This window comes from Poecilia latipinna, unplaced genomic scaffold, assembly GCF_001443285.1.
Source record: "Poecilia latipinna isolate Pla-1442-1.1 unplaced genomic scaffold, P_latipinna-1.0 Scaffold1470, whole genome shotgun sequence".
Lineage (NCBI taxonomy): Eukaryota > Metazoa > Chordata > Actinopteri > Cyprinodontiformes > Poeciliidae > Poecilia > Poecilia latipinna.
The window spans coordinates 73,035-93,382 of record NW_015114086.1 but is presented as its reverse complement, the minus strand read 5'-3'; the positions used below and the strand labels follow the sequence as shown (position 1 = coordinate 93,382).

Genomic DNA, 20,348 nt, shown 5'->3' with positions numbered 1-20,348 from the left:
CAATATTAATTAATAAATTATTTTAGTCATTCTTCAGGCAGTGTTTTCTGATGACGCAACAAATGACTTCAGTAATTCATAAAACCAAGAACAGGATGCTAAAGTTCGACTTTATAGTTGATTTTCCGACATCTACACTGTGAAAACACACAAATATGGATCAACCACAAACTGAATTCAATTATATTTTATCTAGTTTTGCATTATTTTATATACATAAACTAAACAATTAGCCATGCAAGACTTCTGCTTATTAAGTTCAGTTTTCTTGTTACAATTCAGCACATCAATAAATTCTACTAATTAAACTTTGTGGACATTTTGTCTTTGTTCTGTTGGAAGCAATACGAGTATAAACAGTTTTTATTACAGTCATTTCAATGGAAATATGAAGAGTTATTAATTACTTCAAAAGGAGAACTAATTAATTCTGATCATAACTGCATTTAGATTTATTTTTTCTATTATTTTACTCAACAAATTTAAAATGTAATATGGATGCAAAATGTAAGAACTCCTAAAACAAATCACAGTAACTGGGTGAACTCTGCCAGGAGACACAACTTTATTAATGTGAGACAAATGGCTGTGTGGGAGATGGCCCATCATGCTTTGTTTTGTTTTGTTTTGTAAGTTTAGAAAAGCAGCTGTTTTTTCTTAAATAAAAATAGAATGACATTCATGTGTTTTATTCACACATAAAACACAGAAAGGAGCATTTGCTTCATGGTTTACATCAGACATTAAAGCTCCAGACACTCCGAGTTGCTGAAGCATTCTGGACCGTCTCCAACTCCCAACAGCTTCACAGTGACTCAGGGAGATGAAGGTCAGCTGTGGGTCACATGACAGAACCACTGGAACCACTCACCTGGACCAGCCTGCCATGCAACAGACAGACATGTAGGAGAAAAAATGCATTCAGAGCCCTGCAGGCCAAACGCAGCACAGAAAACAAGCCTACGTCAGCAGCAGCTGCTGTGGCGCGCAGAGGAAGTTGTGATGTGGTTGACTACAGTCAAAATTTCCAGAATTAAGATGCAGGTTTTTAATTAAATTAAAAAAAAGAGAGAAAGAGAGGGGGGGGGGAGGTGGTGGGGTTTGTTCCTGAGACGACGTACTTTCAGATTTGTTCAACGCAGACGTGAAAGTTGACGAGATTCCTAGCAGGTCGCTGCTAGGAAAGCAAGACGAGGGTGGGAGGGGAAATGACTCGCTTTCTCAGCTCAGTCACCTCAGTCTTGAAGAAACTCTAGACTGAGCGGAGAATACAGACAGACTGCAGATGGACTGAGGAGAAAAGAAAGCATTTTCACTTTTCACATGAAAGATGAATTCATCAGCAGTGACGTCTTATGTAAATTTACAATTCATGGTTATTACGGCTACAATTTTTCACTTTTGTTGACTGCTGCAGCCACAAACTTCAGTTCCTTTCACAGAATTTTAGCATAAAGCCTAGGATTCAGCAGTTCATGGCCGGAATAAAACCACTGCATGGTTGTCAAGAAAGTTTCACGAATAAGAATCTGAACTAGTAAATAAAATCACCTGCCTTCAGGAAAAACACCCGATTTATAAATATCTAACTACAACATGGGCAGTTAATGACATTAATCAGAGAAGCAGCCAAGTCTTCTGGAGAAGTTGTTGAGATCTACAACACAAGTTTGAACGGCCTAGTCCAAGTCCAGGCCAGAAACCAATTGAGGATAAGTGTAGAGTTAGGCCCCGTTTCCACGCAGACGGTTATCAGTGAAATCCAGCCGATCGTTTCCACGCCTAAAGTGATCGGGGTCTGCCACACCAGGTCCCAGAGTGAAACTTTCAGGAACGCTCCCTGTGGAGGTGTGAAGTTCTCCATGTGTGTAAAAGCTCACAGAACGCAGGGTGTGTTCCACAGGTAGAAAAACACATTGGTGGATAACGTACTGTAGTTAGTGCTACTTAACCTGCTCAGTCTGAAAAACTGCACTTTTATAAAAATATGGTTTTTACATATTTGTTAAAACTGTCACTATTGTGACATTATGGTATGAGACATAATGTCATGTTAAAAAAAGAAAAAGAAAATCAAGCTCCTCTCCCTTTTCCCCATGTTCCTGCTGTTGATCACCCTCGTGTATATATTCTCACTAAAGGGGCTGAATTTATAGTATTTTATGTGTTGTTTTTATTTCAATTCAGAATTATGCACCGTTTTTACTGCGTCTGTCACAAAGATCTCAGTAACACACTTCAGGGTCTGTGAGGAAATGTGAACAAGGTCCAGAGGTATGAATACTTTTGTGAGGCATTATAAATGAGCTTCAGAACTTTAACATTCTGGTACGTCTGTTGCGTGCTGAGTTCGTTCTAGTGCTTCAGAGTGAACATGGAAACTTGTGGGGCAGGTCTGTGTCTGTCAGAGGTGTGCAGTGCGGATCCCACACAGGAAGTCTCTGGGTGTAGTTAACACTTCTACTAACCTGTAAACCAGCTTACAGAAAAATGGAAAGAAACGTGAAGTGTAAGATCAAAGAGCTGGCATCTATACTCCACCTGATCATTAACCACTTGATGAGGGCTGCACGTGGCGCTTGTGAGAAGCAGCCTTACCTCTTGTTTCAGCTCAGATATCTGGTCTTTGAGGTCTCTGATGTACTGGCTGGAGTCCGTGTGGTTCAGCTGCCCTTGGACCTTCCCTTCTTCTTTCTGTTGAGAGAGGAGATGTTACACTAACAACTGATCAAAGTGAAGTATTCTGTGTAAAAACAACCACTTGAAGAAATGAAGTGTCTCTACACAGGGACAGAGGGAGAGTCTACATCACATTGTGACGATAACACATCTTGCTGGACAATAAACTGTCTCATCGATAAACGATAATATTGTCGTCTTGTGACCATTTTCCAGTTGATAACGGGATAATATTGCGACTGTGTGATACTGCAGTCAACCCCACCAACACAAATACTGCATCTGAAAAACATCCATTAAAACTTAAGTTCTCTCTGTCAAGACGAACAAACTTTAATTTGTAAACACCACTTAAAACTAGGAGTGGACATTTATCGTATTGCTCATCTTTTATCACGATAAATTAGTTATCTTGATAAGAATTTGGATTTATTCTCGTCACGATACATTCAAATTAAATGACGTCTAAAAAAAAAAAAAAAACTGTCCATACTGTTGAGTTTGTTAGTTGTACTATTCCCTCCATTGTTTGTTCAAGGAGTGCATCAATACATTTGAAAACATGATTAAGTGCAGTTACTGTGTCCAGTTTAGTGATACAAATCACATAAATGTGACTGGTGTCCTAAAGAAGTGAATTATAAATGGATGTTTTTCAAATGCACTATTTGTGTTTGTGGGGTTGACAGCTGTATCATACAGTCACAGGCAGAGAGATGCATGAAAAATAAGAAATAGTTCAGATTGTCACGGTTACCATTATCACAGCATTACAACAAAATATTGTAGTACTGTAGTATTGTATCACCCACACCAACTTAAAATTGGAAGACGCATTAAAACTCAACCACCAAAAACAATAAATAAAGCTGAAATTAAAACCATAAACAAAATGGATAATGAAGACTGAAAATAAAAGAGGCCTTTATAAAAATATCAATTATCAGAATGGAAATGATTGAGCCGATTTGAATTTATCATGCGGTTAATAGATTAATTTCTGATTGCGAGAGATTTAATTCTGCATGCTTGACTAACATTCTGAGGCATAAAGAAGTGCAGACTTGTGTGGCGGGTAACCAAAGTCACAGATGTCCGGGCACAACGGCAAACGCTGCCACTTGAGCTTGATTTCCTCCTGAGGCCCTGGGGATGAGGCCAAGTGTCGGCCCCGACGGTTAAACAGCGCATGTAATGTTTACCTTCCTCACTAAGACACCTGCAGCCAACGGGGCCAAGCTGCTTCAAACCTTAACATTCAGTCCACTTTTAGTTTGAAAGCAAATTCAAATTCAAAAAATACTTTACTGATCCCAAAGGGAAATTAAATTTTGTTGTAGCTCATAGTAATTCACATTAATTCAAATTCTTCTAGCAGTTATTATAGATGGTGATGGCTGTTGGTAGGAAAATCCTCTAGTAGCAGCTCGGAGCTAAAATATTAAAGAGCGGTGGGGCGACAGCCCGAAATACAGACAGGATTCTCTGCTCCTGTGGTGAGTTGGGGCTCAGGTCTGCAGGTCCCCGTAGGCTCGCTTTTGTCTAAACAAGTGAGTTTTGTTCCAAGAATCAGTTGTTTTTGAGGTTTAGTGTCTCCAAAACACTGCAACAAAAACGGCAGGCCGTTAATGAGACTTCCTCCTGTTCAGCTGTGTGCATCAGCAGGTGCGGGGCCGAGGCCGGGCGTCTCCAAAAACACTCTCCTCCCGTCCTCCCATTTCAAGACTACAAATTAAACTGTGCGCCACTTTGCTTCTAAAATGAACTTCGCTTCGGCTGGCTTGCAACCCTGGACTGAACTAAACATCCTGTCAACATCACATCCTGCGTGAAGACAGAAATATCTACCAAATAACTAAATCACAACTTAGAATTTCTTCTGAAATCCCATCTAATTTTATTTGCGCGTTTCCAATCAGCTCACTGTGGACATTCTGACAAGTTTTCTTCCACCGTTGTGTTTAGGTTATTCTGAATGTGTAAAAGACATTTTAGAGGGAATGTGTGAAACTTTGCAGTGTGTGGGGCTGAAATGCATCACTCTGTTTTGCTGAGAGTGAACTTTCCGTCTTCGATCCGCAGTTCAACTTAAAACAACAATAGCTGCAGGATCGATGCAGATGCATTCGGCGCATCAGCAAAACGTCTTAAGACATTGCTGCACAAATCTCTGAGCATGTCATAGAAACCTCAAAATAAACCATGCATGCCACCTTTGGTAGAGTCTCTGCTTCAAGATGAGAAACCACTTCCTATCAGACCAGAAGACAGTGAGGCTTGTGGCGTGCAGAGGCCATGGCTGCCAGAGAAAAGGAGTTGTACGACTTTAAACTGAAATCAGGCATCCAGGTTTCGTTGACCACACTCGCCACCATCTCCGTCTCTTTGGAGTTGTTCCTGCAGGACCGTTTGGACTGAACAAACCCGCCCTCTGATCCTAACCTAATCATTCACGTGAAAACCGAACTGATGAGGAAAACCTACCCTGATAAGGAAGCAAACTTCTTTTTTTTTGTCTCAATTCCCTTTAGATTAAAACCATTTTTGCTCCCCACAACTTAAAGAGGAGGTAACCAAACCACAGACCAAGAAGCCAAAACTGCCACACTGATTTAAATCCCTGCTGAGTACAGAAGGGAAAAAAAACCACTAAACCAACAAGTATCATCTGATTTCTAGTTTCTGTTTATAAAATAGAGAAGGACCGAGGTGTAAATAAAGTTAAAAGGCTTGTTCGTGTTATTGACACACTCCGCTAAGAGTTCATTACGTAGATTCTGCAAAGTATAAGGGCGGGAGTGAGTTTTCTGTGTTGGATGTTTGTGCTCCATCACTTAGTAACCAAACCTCAGACCACACGGTGTGATTGTGTGTTTGCCTGAGAAGAAGATGAGGGGGAGGTTTTCTTTTGTTGAAGTCACACTTATAAATAGCTTGTATTTCTAGCTTAAAAGAGAAAAAACATCTAAGCACAAGCATGTATGCACACCTGGATTTTTTTAAAAAGCTCTTCTTCGTCAGAACTGTTTTCACCTTATCACATAATCAAAGTGGTGTGAAACTCAATAGGTATTTTAAAAAGTACCCCTAACTCTAGCCTGTAGCGGAAAGGTAGCCTGAAATAAATGCTACGTAGCGCTAGCTGAAAGGCTAAAACGATTGGTGGACCAACCATTTATAAAATAACTTTTCATAGATGTGAAAAACTGTTTTTGCTGCAGTCACAGTTTTTGAAAAACAATTTCAAGAGTACACAAAAATAATCTAAGTGAATGCAAAACACTGTTTTTAAAAGAGGATTTATTCAAATGTATTTATTTATAAGATTTATTTTAAGAAAAGCTAAGGTGCTGTGGTGGTGCGGGGGGTAGAGCACGACCCATATAAGGAGGCCTTAGTCCTCGACACGCCCGTCGCAGATTTGATTCTGGGCCTGATGACCTTTGCTGCATGTCTTCCCCCCTCTCTCATTACCCACTTGCCTGTCTAACTACTCTTAAATAAAGACTGCCTGAGCCAAAAAAACACTGAGAAAAAAAAAAAAAAAAAAAGCTACCAATTGCCTGCCTAGTAAGATCAGGAATTAATTGTGATCAACCACATTTTCTGAAACTCATACTTTGATGTAAAGCCACATTTAAATGTCATTACTGTCTAATGTATAAAATGAAGAAATTACTTAGATAATGCCTGAGATACAGCCTGGTTCTGGTTTGCTCTGCATCCCCAGAACCAGAACCAAACATGGAGAAGCAGCTTTCTGTTTTTATGGTCCACTAATCTGGAACAAACTTCCAGAAAACTGCAAAACAGCTGAAACTCTGAGTTCCTTTAAATCAAGGCTAAAACCACACCTGTTTAGAGTTGCTTTTGATTAAAAACAACTGAAACATTGATCAAAATATTTGATATACATTTGATTATTCTTGATTTTGATGATGACATGCAAAATGTATAACGTTTCATAAACAGGTGTATTGTGTTTTATCATGTGAAGCACTTTGAACTCCCTTGTTGCTAAAATTGTGCTATGAATAAATCTGACTGACACCATAAAGTTGGATAAAGATCATCCTCACAGCAGTCTAACATGGTGTGATGGACCGCGTTTATTTGCTGCACTGTAGCAGAAACAATCCTCCAAGATAATGTCTGACCATCAGTTCAGGACCTTAAGTTAATGATTACTTGGGGTGTGCAACAAGACAGTGATCTGATTCTGAATGGCTAAAGTAAAAAGTCCAAAGTTTAATATGAATAAAATGAATTAAATTTGCCTTAGATAGGCCATTAATATTTGAAAATGCTCTAATTTGGCTGAATTGAAACATTTCTACACAGAAAAGGGCCTCAGCCTTTTGATAGCTTTGTAAAAGGCTCATTGGCAGATAATGTAAACATTGATGTTAAAGTTGGCAAAACCAGGTTTTAGTTTTGGGGTCACACTGGGTCAGGCTAGTTCAGCATTTCATTAAAAGCTGTTTGATGACCTTGAAAATCGAAATATTAATGAATAAGCAATAAAATGAGCCCAAGTACAAATATAATTCATTAAGGGGTGCCTATAGATAACAGAAAAAAGTCACCAAAAACATTTACACACAATTTCCACAAAAACACGATCAGCACATGTTGCTAAATAGAAACAGGAAGAATTATCTGGCAGCAGTGCTGCTGCAGTTCTCCTCAGTGCAGCGATGACGTAACAGGCTTTCAGAAAAACAACTTATCAGAAGCTTCACGCTTCTCAAAGAGCAAACTGGAGCAAAGATTTAGAAGAAAGGGAGGTAATCAGATGAAATTAATGTGGTCACAAAGGACAGAACTGAAACCAAAACTAGACTCCTGTCTGCAGCACAACACACTCCAAAACTGCCAGTGACTGCCACACTGCAGGCTTTTATGAAAAAGATGGGAAGTAAACAAAATAAAGCGCATAATTTCAATAGGCCTTCGTAGCGCTTAGCTGCTCGGGCCTAACAAACTGAAGCAAACTTAAATGCCTCCATCAATAGATTAAGCTCTTAAAAAAGAGAGAAAAATGCACTAAAAGTTAAAGCTCATGAAGAAAAGGGACCTGCCACTTAAAAGTTACTTACATTCAGACATGGTTATTCAGAAAGGTTTAATAAACTGTATAACCAAAGAGTTGAGTTCAAAAGTTGCATATTATTTATCAGATACAAGGGAAGCCAAAGAGTTCAGGTATGTGAAAGCACTCAAAAGATCATTTTCTTTTAAATACTGATTTTCTGAAAAAACATAACACTATCTTCTCAGGGCCAATTGCACATCTAATTAATTTGTGCATTACTAGAGCCATCTTCTCTAAGCAAGTGAGAGGTTTGCATATTTTTAATTCTGGAGCAGCTGATGTGTGTTCGTCTTCTTTATTCAACAGAAACTGCCACTTGCTTCTTCACTGAACAGGTCCTCACTGAAGGGGCTGGAGCTGTGCTGTGGTTTGTAAACTTAAAAGCATTTGACACACTAACTCATGACGTATTTTCAGAAATCTCACATTCATCTAGCACTCTAGAACCAACTGTGTGAAAGGACTTGGACTTTTAAAAAAGTATTGTGTACTGCTAATCACAAATATATAACTCAATATATTGCAGATGTTGCATTCAGATAGCAGAATGTATAGGATTCATTCTAGAACAGTGTGACTCATGTTTATTTAGCATTTTAATTCTTCGTTTCTCCTTTCGGAAACAGAAATTTCTATAAATATAGTTACTTTTTTTTTTTAATTCAGCTTTGAACTGGGTCATAAGAGCTGATGCTAAGAGGGTGAACCCTGGTTTGGACCCAGGCAGGTCTGAGCTCTTCCATTGCAAAAAGGCATTTTGTTGGAAATCTGAGCCCAACTCAGTGGTACATTACATATGAACACCGCCAGAACATTCACAGGAAGCAGGAGTCAGTAAAATAATGAGAAGAGTTGTTCAAGAGCCAAAGAGCACACAGAGAGATTTTCACGAAAACCAGAAAGTGGAAGGTAGGATTTTTTTCTACAAAAAAGACAAATAAAGCTCTAAGCATGTTTACTGCACAAGACTCTACTGTTGAAGGAAAAGCCTGATGAAGTGTTTTTATAAAAAAAATTACTGAATAACTTTGAACACTGGGAGAATATGCTGTGGTGTGATTAAGCCAGGTCTGAACTCTTTGGATGTCAATGAAGATGCACCATGTCTGGAGGAAGAATGGTTCTGCACAAACACCAGGACCGGACTGAAGTTTCCAGGTAGGAAAATAATCGTGTGGGATAACAGACAGATGGAGAAATGTTCTTGATAACACTCTGCAGACAAAGTGGTGAATGTGTGTTTTCCAAACACACAAGGAAACTCTTGACTGGCTCAGGAGAAAAAGTAAAACTCATCTCTCACCTGGCTTTTATTCAACTGAAAATGAATGGAAAGAACTAAAGGTCAGAGTAGGCAAAAAATAAATAAATAAATAAATAAATAAATAAATAAAATAAAATAAAATAAAAATCCTCCAGATTTATAGTTTATATGGAAACACCTGAGCAGGGCATGCAACAAATGGCTTTCGTTATTATTATTATTATTAAATTAATTCCGTAGTGTTTAATGCTTATTTCTTATGCCTTTTTATATTTACCGATAACTTCATTTGTGGAGTAATTTGCTTTAATTTCTTTGTAACTGTGGATTACTTGTATTGTTAGGAATATCTGGTGTGTAATTTTAATTCAAAGACATTATTAGAAATATTTAAACTGACAAAAATGTACTTCTGCACCCAGTGTACAGGTGAAGATATTAAAGATATTCAGACAATCAGCCAGCAGCAGAAAATCCTGTATTGATTGACTTTTATTTTTAAGTCAGGAAATTGTGTTCTTTCAGCCAGCAGATCTTCAGCAACAGTAGTTGGAGTATTAGGTTTTTGAATTTATTTTCTACCAAAAAACACTGCTAGCTAATGCTAACTAAAGTCACAAACATGCCTGTTTCAATGCTAACTGGAAGAAAAGCACCACTTCTTTACTACACACTCGTCGTCTGGAATTACATCTGATTCTCAACAGAGATCATTTCCACTGATAAAAAATGTTGACTCAAGTTTAACAAGTTGTCATTTTACTAAAATCCTTCAGAATTTCAAGCACATAAGGAGGCTACATGTGGGCTAAATGCCAAGAAAAGTAGTGACAGACGCTTACTCATTTGTGACTAACCAAAAAGAACCTTTTCATGAACTTGGGGAAAAATATTATGTATCCTTTCTGTTTGCAAAGAACTCCCAGTGAGGCCATGTCGCCTAAAATGCACACCGAACATTACAGAAAATCACAAACTGTACGAGTTTCAATCAAACTGTTAAAGTGAACCTATGCAAATGTAATGCTGCAAGACTTGTGAGGATGCTCTATAGGTGCGAGCCTTTGAAGGCCTGATGGTGGGGAAGTCAGAGCAGAAAGCTGCGACAGAAATACACACAGCCCAGTGCATTTTAAGAACACAGAAAAGAACCGACTTCCTCTCACTAAAACTTGTTTACACATAATTTGCTGCCACGCTCCACAAAAGTAACGCAACAAAATCGCCATGGGTTGTAAAATGTTGAGCACACAAACACGTAGAACCTTAATCAGGTTTGGACTTTAGATCCCAATCTCTGTTCACGGCTTCTGGACGGAGAGCTGGTCACAACGGATGTGTGTTGACGTGTTTATTGTGGTCAGTCTTGTTATGCAGCATCTCACGCATGTTTGGGGATAAATACTGGGTCCTTCTCACCTGCCTTTTGACATTTGTTTATAAAGGACACAGTTTTAAGTGTGTTCACTTCAGTTAAATATAGTTTTATCTTGAGAATTATAGAGTTAACATCTCATTTATAAGCATATCTGTTCATCCAAAGCCAAGTCTATCCTCAGCATGTCTTTTCTATTCCATTTAAGAATCATCAAATTGTCTCGAAGTAAAACTATCAGCTCTGGTGTTGGTCTTCCTTTAGTTATTATCTCCTGCTTCAATTGAAAATCCACTTTAGAAAACTGTTTAAGTGTAGAAATGTAGTCTTTCATGTTGACATTGGAAGAGAAGAGAAAACAAATATATCGCTGTACTTTGCTTATTTACTGTTTGGCTAGATCCATGGCTAGCTCACTGTGTCTTACTCTGCAGTTGTGCAGTCACAATATCTCGGATCATGAGCGCCCCCTGCCATGAGGCAAGAGAACTGCCTGCCTCACCTTGAGTCTGTTCTCTGCCGTTTCTGATCACTCCTCCTCACACAAAACACGATACACACACAGTTGGTGACAAAAAAAACACTGTACATTATAAGTTAAATTATGAAAAATCAGTCCATATATCTGCCTCACCTGCCTACCCTGACCGCACGTCACTGATATATAGACACCAATGGCTTCAGAATCTTAGCCAAACATGGAAAAACAACATCAGTTAAGTTTGCCGTCACTGATACCTTTCAATATTGGGGCTGATGCAGATAATATCAGATTAGTGCATCTCTAATATGAATACTGCTGTTATGGGTGAAAACTTAATATTTACTGATATTATTTATGTGATATTTTACTATTCTCTCCACCCCATTGGGAGTAAAAAGACCACACTGACTTCACCATTGCTTCTCTGCTTCAATTAAACTCCCCACAGTCCTTTGCTGTGCCACCGTCAGTCACATGACCAAACAGAAACTACATAACCAAACATGCTCCACCGTCCCTCCAGAAACAAACGGAAACAAGATGGAAATAAATATCTGTTGTTAATATTTGCCCAGTTTTTTTTTTTTTTTATGGGACTGAGGTTAAAAAAATGACGATACCGATGTTGGTGCCGATATATCGTCCATTTTTCAGATATTTATTGTAAAAGATTTATAAAGCCATGAATCTGTTCTTTCCATTATCCAATCAGATGCTAATTTATTTTGGTGTGTCAAAGAAATTTCAAATAAAATACATTGAAGGTTTGTGGTTACATCATGACTCAAACTGAAAAACCTTCTAGGGGTGTGAAAACTTTTGTGAGATGCTGTGTGGGACACATTAGTTGGTAAATCGTCTCCCCACCATGTTTCTGCTGAAACTAGGTGAAAGCTTATCAGACGATGTCTGTTAACTGCGTCTCTATGGTAACAAAGAACAAATACCATATCAGGTAAATTTTCCAGATGAATATAAAATTCTAACACTTTTAACTCCCTCTCCCTTCCCAATCAGATCTTTGTGTATTTCAAATCAAAGAATAAGTAAAAAACCACAGCATCAAATATCTGTCATATTAAGAAATAGCTATGTGCTTAACTTCACTTCCTCTTTTGAATTAAAATAAACTACAAATTTGATTGGATGCCTATATATTTCACGATGAGAGAAATTTCCCTCTGTGGCTGAGAATGATGAGATATGTGTGATGTGGTTTGTGAGGGAGTTGAGGAAATCCAATGCTTGCTGCAGAGCTGGGACTTTACCTGAATCTCCAGCTCAGAGATCTGTTGCTGGAGCTCTGCCATGGCAGCGATGTTGTCAGCTTCCCTCAACCTCACAGCCATTACTTCTTCCTTACTCTGCAAAAAAAAAAAGACATCAGCGCTTCAGTTTAAACACTTGTTTTTTCATCAAGTTCACAAGTTGAACTTCACAGCTTGCACCACAACTGAGCTGTGGTAGCTTGCCCCTGCAGAGGTGGTGCTAAAAACACTGCAGCAGGCTGTTTGTACCTTGCATTCAATCTCAGCTTGCCTCCGCTTGATCTCTTGTAGCTGCACATTTAGATCCTTGTTCTGGGTGGTCAGCGTCTGCACGCGCTCCTGCAGACAGCGGCTCTCCTGTTCGGCCCGTCGCAGCTGATTGCTGTGAATCTGATTCTGGAGAAGCAGCAGAAAAATATTTTTTACAGATAAATGTTTTTGTATCAAACAGGCATTTGAGTAATTCTGGCTGGCAAAAATGCAGGTGAAAAAGAAATCTGCTGCCCTCTTAAGGCGAAAGTATAACATTACAGAATGTGGCTTTTGAAAATGTCCCGTAATACGGTTGTTTTTAGTCATTACATTTAGCTTAGATTAGATGAAAAAAAGAGTAGAAAAAAAAGGATAAAAAGCTTGATTACAGAACAATGTGAGCGCTGACCTGAGTCTCCATCTCCAGCAGCCTCTGTCGAGTTTCTCTCAACTCTGCCTGGACCTCAGCTTCTCTCAGCCTCACGCTCATCAGCTCGTCCTGCAGCTCACTCAGCGTGTTCTTCTTGGGGCTGTCCTTCCAGCGACTTGCGGTGCGTGCCAGGTGGCGCTGAGGAGACGGCTCACAATCAGACTCTTTCATCAACACCAAGTCAGGGTTCCTACACAAAATGAGCTACTCCTCCAGACCTATGCTTCCAGAGTTCCCTGTTAATTTCTGTCCACATTCTTTAAACAGGCAATAAGAGTAGGAAAGTGGGAGGCGAAAAGCGGGTGGTATTGGGAATAACATCTGGAAATATAATTCCCCCCCCCCCCCAAACAACATCATAATTATCCAGACCTGGAAAGGTGTTGTATCTCAGACTGTCCTAGAGTGCACAGGAACACTTTCTTAAACTAAGCACATTTGGCTGTGGAACACAGCTTACATTTCCATCCATCAATCACTCACTTGGTAAATTTGCAGCTTTTTGAATTTTGGACATTGTACAGTCCCGGTGTGATTTACGCCCAACTGTCCTGCTGCTCCAGCTGCTCACCTGCCAGTGTTCTTCCAGGTCTCTGACTTGCTGCCTCAGCTCCTTCAGTCCAGTCAGAGCCTCTGCTTCCCTCAGCTTCACCCCGATCAGCTCGTCTTGGAGTCGCGCCACATTAGTGTCATCTGGTAGTGACGAGTTCCTCTGCAGAAAGATTGTTCAACATACAGATGGAACCAGGGGGTCGTGAGCTATGTAACAAATAGGTACGTGTGCACCCACAGCCACTGACCTTCTCCATATCGAGGATCTTGTCTTGCATTTCTTTGAGCGCACACTGGGACTCGGCCTCCTTCAGCCGGGCCTGGACCAGCTCCTTCTCCAGCTGCAGGACAGACTCCTCTGAGAACCGAGGCGGTCCCTTCTGCAACCGACACAGAACGACAGTCAGAACGCACAGAGACATTCATGCTCACACATGAAACATCATCATGCACTGCCCCCCAAAAATAAACAGTCAGTAAAATCCATCTCCATGTCTCTTCAGTGTTTCTCCTCTCACATCACATCATTAATTCATGTCCATTCACTGTTAAACAAGGCAGCAAATTATGTAAAACAGTGTAGCGCGTCACATTACCATGTGGAATCCAAACATGAATAATTAACAATTTTAGCCCACCAGATATGCACAGAGAGGATTCTGAGAGGGAGGGGCTACGTGTGAAATCACCCAGCTACACACACATTCATGAACACACACCGTAAACGGTGACAGGTGTGTGTAGACCTGTGTGTAACCACCCGGCTTCTTGCACTGCAAAACAGGTTGCTATCTGGAACCAATGAGCAACATGAGGAGAGATAAACCCTGTGGGGCGATTTTCTGAGGCAGACCAACCCAAAGACTTCAACATTTGCAAAGTGATTTAAACTCTTTTACAAATAAAAATCAACTGAATCCATACTTTTACTCTGACCAAATTGTGTTTTACTGGGGGGGAAAAAAAGGATCCCCATAGCATAATGCCACCATCACCATGTTTCTCAGTGGGTTTATATTAAAAATAAATTACACACAGGAGGACTCTGCTTACTAGTTAGTCAAATTATGAAGGCAATTGACTGCATTGAATTCTATTTAGTGATGTCAGATTAAATACAAATGCACACCACACTTTTAAGATTTTTATTTGCAAAAGAAAGAAAGAATGGAAGAAAACCATGTATTTTGCTTAGGTCACTTTTCTTGGTGTGTCATATAAAATCCCCCCTATATCTATTAAAATTCAGAGTTGTAATGTGACAAAATTGTGAAAAAGTTTGAATACTTTTATTTAGTATTATATGCTAAATTTAGATAAAGATGTTTTTTGGGGGGGTAAAGAGGTAACTCAAGCAGCCGAATCAAAGCTTCTGAATGAGCGTTAAGCGATTAGGTTTACCGTAATTTCTGGACTAAAAGCCACCAAGTTTTGGTTTTGAAAAATTGGATTGCTGTAATGAAGCAGAACACCACAAGTTCAAGAACAAAATGTCCTCATGACTTTCCTTGGTAGGTTACTGTATTCTTATTCTTATTCAGTGGTACAAGCGCTGAATAAGAATTTACCGGTATGTATTTTATCAAAAGATTAATATCTCATGTTACATCTGCGACCTTATGACAGATGAAAGGTTCTTTGTTTTAGAAATTATGAGAACAATGTCATATTGTTAGTAGGATAAAGACACAGTCTTACCAGAAGAAAGTCATAAAGTTACAAGAAAAAAGTCATTTTACTGAGAGCAAAGCTTTGATAGTTATCAAGATGTGACGTACAGGTTGTGAAGTCTGTGATTCATTCTTAAAAATAAACACTCATTTCAAAGTCCTTCTACTGGCAATAATTTGAATCTGATGTGTTAAAAGATAAAGTATTTTCTATTTGTATAACAAATACTACATTCTAACTTAACAAGATGCTCAATATTTCTGAATTAATTAGTTTTGTGTTGGCGTTATCATACAATTACTTCTTCATTATCCTAATATCAAAGCTTTTTTCTTGTATAAATACAAATTTATTCTTGTAATATGACCTTTTTTTTGTTTTTTTTTTAGCCTGGCTCTAATAATCCTTTGTACCTATAGACATGCACTCTTCCCCCCCCCTCCCCCCAAGTCAATGGGTGTGGTGTACAGCTCTGGAAAAAATTAAGAGACCAAAGCACTGAATTACATTGAAAACCTCCTGGTTATTCCAGTAGATATTGGTTTCTGAACTCTTCTTGAGTTAAAACATTAATATTTTTGTTTCTAAATGAATATGAACTTATTTTCTTTGTTACATTCGAGTTCTGGATCAATGCATCTTTTTCATCATTTTGACCATTTCTCATTTTCTGCAAATAAATACTATATCTTTACTTGTCATTTCAGAGAGATGTCAATAGTTCATAGAATAAAAGAACAATGTTCATTTTACTCAAATATACCTATACACTATACAGAGTAAAGTCAGAGAAACTGATCATTTTAAGTGGCCTCTTAATTTTTTTCCAGAGCTGTTTATTCAGGTGTGTTCAATAGTCAGGAAATTACAGTAATAGACAAGTTACATTAAGAAACATTATCAGGATGAAAAACTCCATGAACTACTAAATAATTTGTGTTTTTCACAGATCTTATGATGAATGATAAGTGTGTGCAGAACATGTATGAAGGTCTCTTCTCTAGACTTTTGGTCATGCCAAAAATTCTGTTATCTGAACCTCTAGTTGTTTCCAAACCACATTCATCTTTAAAAAAAATTAAAAAAATTAAGAAGGAAAAAAGCAGTTATCTGAAAGCTTAAACCCAAACCTCACACCCAGATCTGAGCTGTACGCCACCTCTAACGCTACAGACGGCGTGCGGCGGTGTCCTGCCATGCGAGGTTTCTCCGTTCCCCTGCTTACCGCTAGTGGCTGCTGCTGAAGCTGCCTGATGGTTTTCCTGGCCCGCTCCAGCTGAGCAGTGGCCTCCTCGCTCTGCTGTTTGACCGTGGCCAGCTCCCGCTTGACCAGGTAGTTCTCCTCTGCCTCTTGGGCTCGAGTCACTTGTCCCTTTGGACATAAGCAACCGAGGAGGGGTGGGATGAGCATGACAGGAAGTGAAACGGAAAAGGTGGAATGGGTGGGCGAATCAGACAAGAGGTGGGAATGGGTTTTTCATGCTTGTTTGAACGCTGGCAACTGTGATTTACATTAATCCTTAGCTGTGCTCAGCTGTGATCCTTTCATTTTGTCCGACATGCCATAATGAGTTTCATGCACTGGATAAACAATGTTATCAGCTGCCATGTGATGTAGTTCTTTATTCATTAGAGTTCATCAGATTCTGATTGGTCTAGGATTTAGCTAAAGTAAGCATAGAGTGAAAAACAGAAAGAAGGAAAGACAAGGGAAGGACTGAGATGGATAGAAAAATAAAGGAATATACCTGAATCAATCTATCTGCCAAGGAAGCACTTTCCTACAAAACAGAAATATCAACAGAGACAGAGGGAGAGAAAGAGACAATCCAAAGGACAGTTAAAGCACACAAAAGAACAACTGATTGCTTCAAAGAAGAAATGCAATGTTCATTTTCCCTCCGTTGTTTAGTAACTGAACCATCAGGAAGAAAAGGAACATTGCAGGTGCGGCGAAAAAAAGTGGTGGAGCTTAAGCTGGTGACAAAGTGAGGAAATTAGTGGTTCTGCAAACAAAAAGCTTTGGACGTGGTTAAAGCCGACAGGGAAGAAAGCTACAAAATCTACAGTAAGCAGGTACAGGTCTGTTTAAGTGAGCAGAAACGACTCATCCAAGTTTTTTTTCTCTTCTTTTTCTTAAAGGCTTTGGTTAGTTACGAGTTTAAAAAGTCAAAACGCCTCGCCCGGAGCTCAGTGCTGAAGCAGCAGCCCAGCAGACGCTCCCGTTATCCACACCAGACCTCATGCATGGTGCAGCAGCAGAGCTCAGTCTGACAACATGCCGGTTACCCAGCATGCAGTGCTTCCAGCCCCCGCCAACACTAAGCGGTGTCATTCACATTCCACATCTGCCACATGCAGTCTCTCCAGTCAGCAACGTCTGGAAAGAAGCTCAACGTAATTTTTTTTTTTTTTTTTGGGGGAAAAAAAAAACCGGTGCTTTAGAGACCGTTACCATGGTGACCTGGAGATGAAATTCAATGTCTTTTGACTTGATTTTATGGACCAGCAAATCCACTTTTCAACTCAACAAGTTACCCTAAAAGCAGGCAGCTTCCCGTAAGTGTAAGACAGGCGAGTTAGTGCGAGAAATGGCTCCATCGTTAGGAGGGATGCATGACGTCTGAGAAAACCATGGATTAGAGCTGAACTGGAGTGAAAGGAGAAGTATGTGTTTCTGTGGTGAACTCACTTTTTCCAGCGTGTCTATCCTCTGTTTCAGGAGCCTGTTCTCTGTCCGCAATCTCTGAAGAACAAAATAAACACAAAGGATAATCTCATTAACCACAGCAACAGACTTCTGACTTCTAACAGTGGATATGCTGCAACAGTTGCAGCAACATTTTGGTGGATAAATTAATTTTCTTGCATGATTTCCAGGTCAGTAGTTCCAAAAGGCTAATAAACACAAACATTCTTCTTTAGTTTTGAGTCATGACGATACAACATCTAAAAACTATTCATGTCCCTCTATCATTACAGTTTTATCGCATCACAACCAAAGTGTTTCAGTGTGTTTCCATTGACCATATAATTGTGCAATTTGACATTTTGAAAATAAATTTGCTTAATGGAAACACTTTTCACGCAATCAAATTTTATTAGCACCTTTCAGCAACAAGGCATTTCAAAGTGCTTTAAATAATAAAAACACAAAGTCATAGAACACAGAAAAAACACTTTAAAATGAAACTGCAAGTCAAGTGTTTTCTCGTAGTTTGCCGAGTTGACATTCCTGTGTGGGTTAATTTAGGCTCTCCATCTGGTTCCATTATTCTCTGCAGCATGATAACATGCTTTCAAAGGGGAAGATTGTTATTTTGGTCATCCTGGTATCACTGGCTTTCCATAACCGCTGAACAGAAGTCCGTATCTGTGTGTCAGGAGAAGTCCCATATGACTACAAAAGCAACTTTTCTGATGTCTGGAAGTAAGGACAGCTACTATTGGCTGCTGTGTGGCAGGCACAAGGAAAGCAGGGAAAACAGGAGAAAGCATGTAACATCTGCACATGAAGCACACAGTAAATATGAACAAGTCCATAATCAAATTTAAAATTACTTGATTCATTCCAAAGGGAAATCAAATGTCAGAAATCATATAATTCAAGTATCTTCAAAGAGGAAGGATCTCCAGTAGCAGTCAGTCTGGCTGTGAATCTGAAAAGGCCTGTGACTGAATGCATTGTTGCAGTGTGACAACAATAACATACGGCTGGTACAGGGTACTATCAGCTCGATGTCCAGTCAGTAGACGTGATATTTTACAGTAACATGTCCTGGATGTCACCATCAGTTGTTGGTAAGCACTGCTAATCCAAACTCATTTGCTTTAGTCGCTCCTCTTTATTCTCTCTCTAGTTTTTTGATTCTGGAAATTTAAGAAAACTCAAAAGATCCCCACATTTTTATGCTAATGCATCATAGTGAGTTTATTGCAAACTTTCCACAAAAAACGCTCAAAATCATTGGGCTTAACCTATACTAACTCACACCTGCAGGAGGCAGTATTTCTTATTTCTACTCCACTGCTGCCTCAGTCTCACTTGATGTCAAGTTATAGTGTCTGATCTATGTGGCAAGTAACAAAACTGCAGCAATATCAAGGATTGTTCGCTGACAACATTTTACACATGCCTGTTCAGAGAAAACCTGTCAGTCACACAGATGAAAAAACAAAACTGTATTCAGATGCATTTCTGATTAGAGGCATTAAAAATACACACCTTTATCTCCACCTGTTCTTCCATCTCCTTTGTTTTGATTGTAGTGTATTCCTTCTCTAACCTGGAGAAGAAAAGACAAAAATATATTATCAAGTGGACTGGTCTATTAAGACAACACAGCACTGGATATTTGGAAATAAATAGAGCTTTTTTATATTCTAATATAATTGGATTATAAAAGAGATGAATTCAGTTTAAAAGAAGGAAGCAGGGCTTACTTCTTCATTTTCTTGGCATTGTATTTAACTTGATAGGCAGCCTGGATGACCTTATCTGGCCCGCTGTCAAACTGATGTGGGATGACCTTTTGGAAGTGCTGAAATGGGAAGAAAAGTAACAGAAGCAGATTAACTGTGCAACCTGCTGTTTGGTAAACTGCTGTTTAACTTCCCAGAACTCCACCCACAGCTGCCATATCCACACATAGGATACAGGTATCTATTAACTGGGTGTGGCGGAGCTTCCTTCCAGAAAACAAAGTGCAAAATGCAATGAAACCTGAGCCAACTGAGTAAAGAGTGACAATGTATACCTGTAACATTCCCTCCATGTCGAGCTGGATCAGCTCAGCCTGGTTCATCTGCAGGATGGCCAGCCCCACACGAAAAACGATCTCCAAACCCTGAGGACAGATCAGCTGGAATCAGAGCGGGAAGCTCAGCGTGCTTAGAACCAGTAACACGCCGATCTGCTTTACTTCACTTCCGATACGGATATCTGAGGTTTAGCATCGGCCGATACCGATCCAATACAGAAAAACAGATGAATTAATTTAAAATGTTTTTCTTTTTCATAACTCTGTACCAGTACAGCACACATAAATACACCAATATATTCACAATATTGGTCAAACATGTAAAAACAGCACAACTTTCATTTGTTCAGTCAGGGCAATTTATTTTACAGTCAATGTAAAATAAATAACAGAAACTGAAACAATAGGTTGACTACCTTTGTTAAACATTTCAAACTGTTCAGAAAGAATAACGCAAATTCTAATGGGCTCTTTGCACCTCAGCTTCCGCGTTCGGGGTAAAGCGGCTCGATTGTTTC

General features: G+C 39.3%; 1 protein-coding gene across 5 annotated transcripts in view; it reads right to left on the bottom strand.

Annotated features, from left to right (window-relative positions):
- Window positions 1-20,348, bottom strand: part of evi5b (ecotropic viral integration site 5b) — a 55,593-nt gene that overhangs the window by 1,673 nt on the left and 33,572 nt on the right. For 2 of the 5 annotated variants that reach the window (XM_015057535.1, XM_015057536.1), the window contains exons 8-19: window positions 19,828-19,917; window positions 19,514-19,611; window positions 19,296-19,356; window positions 17,763-17,816; window positions 16,819-16,851; window positions 16,296-16,442; window positions 13,648-13,779; window positions 13,419-13,559; window positions 12,827-12,985; window positions 12,415-12,561; window positions 12,166-12,261; window positions 2,599-2,694 (exon numbers count right to left, since the gene is read on the bottom strand). In XM_015057535.1, the coding sequence (XP_014913021.1) occupies window positions 2,599-2,694; window positions 12,166-12,261; window positions 12,415-12,561; window positions 12,827-12,985; window positions 13,419-13,559; window positions 13,648-13,779; window positions 16,296-16,442; window positions 16,819-16,851; window positions 17,763-17,816; window positions 19,296-19,356; window positions 19,514-19,611; window positions 19,828-19,917 (1,254 nt within the window). Of the gene's footprint in view, window positions 1-871; window positions 882-1,202; window positions 1,291-2,598; window positions 2,695-12,165; window positions 12,262-12,414; window positions 12,562-12,826; window positions 12,986-13,418; window positions 13,560-13,647; window positions 13,780-16,295; window positions 16,443-16,818; window positions 16,852-17,762; window positions 17,817-19,295; window positions 19,357-19,513; window positions 19,612-19,827; window positions 19,918-20,348 lie in introns of those variants that run through there. The other 3 variants (XM_015057538.1, XM_015057539.1, XM_015057537.1) reach the window with 3 other exon arrangements.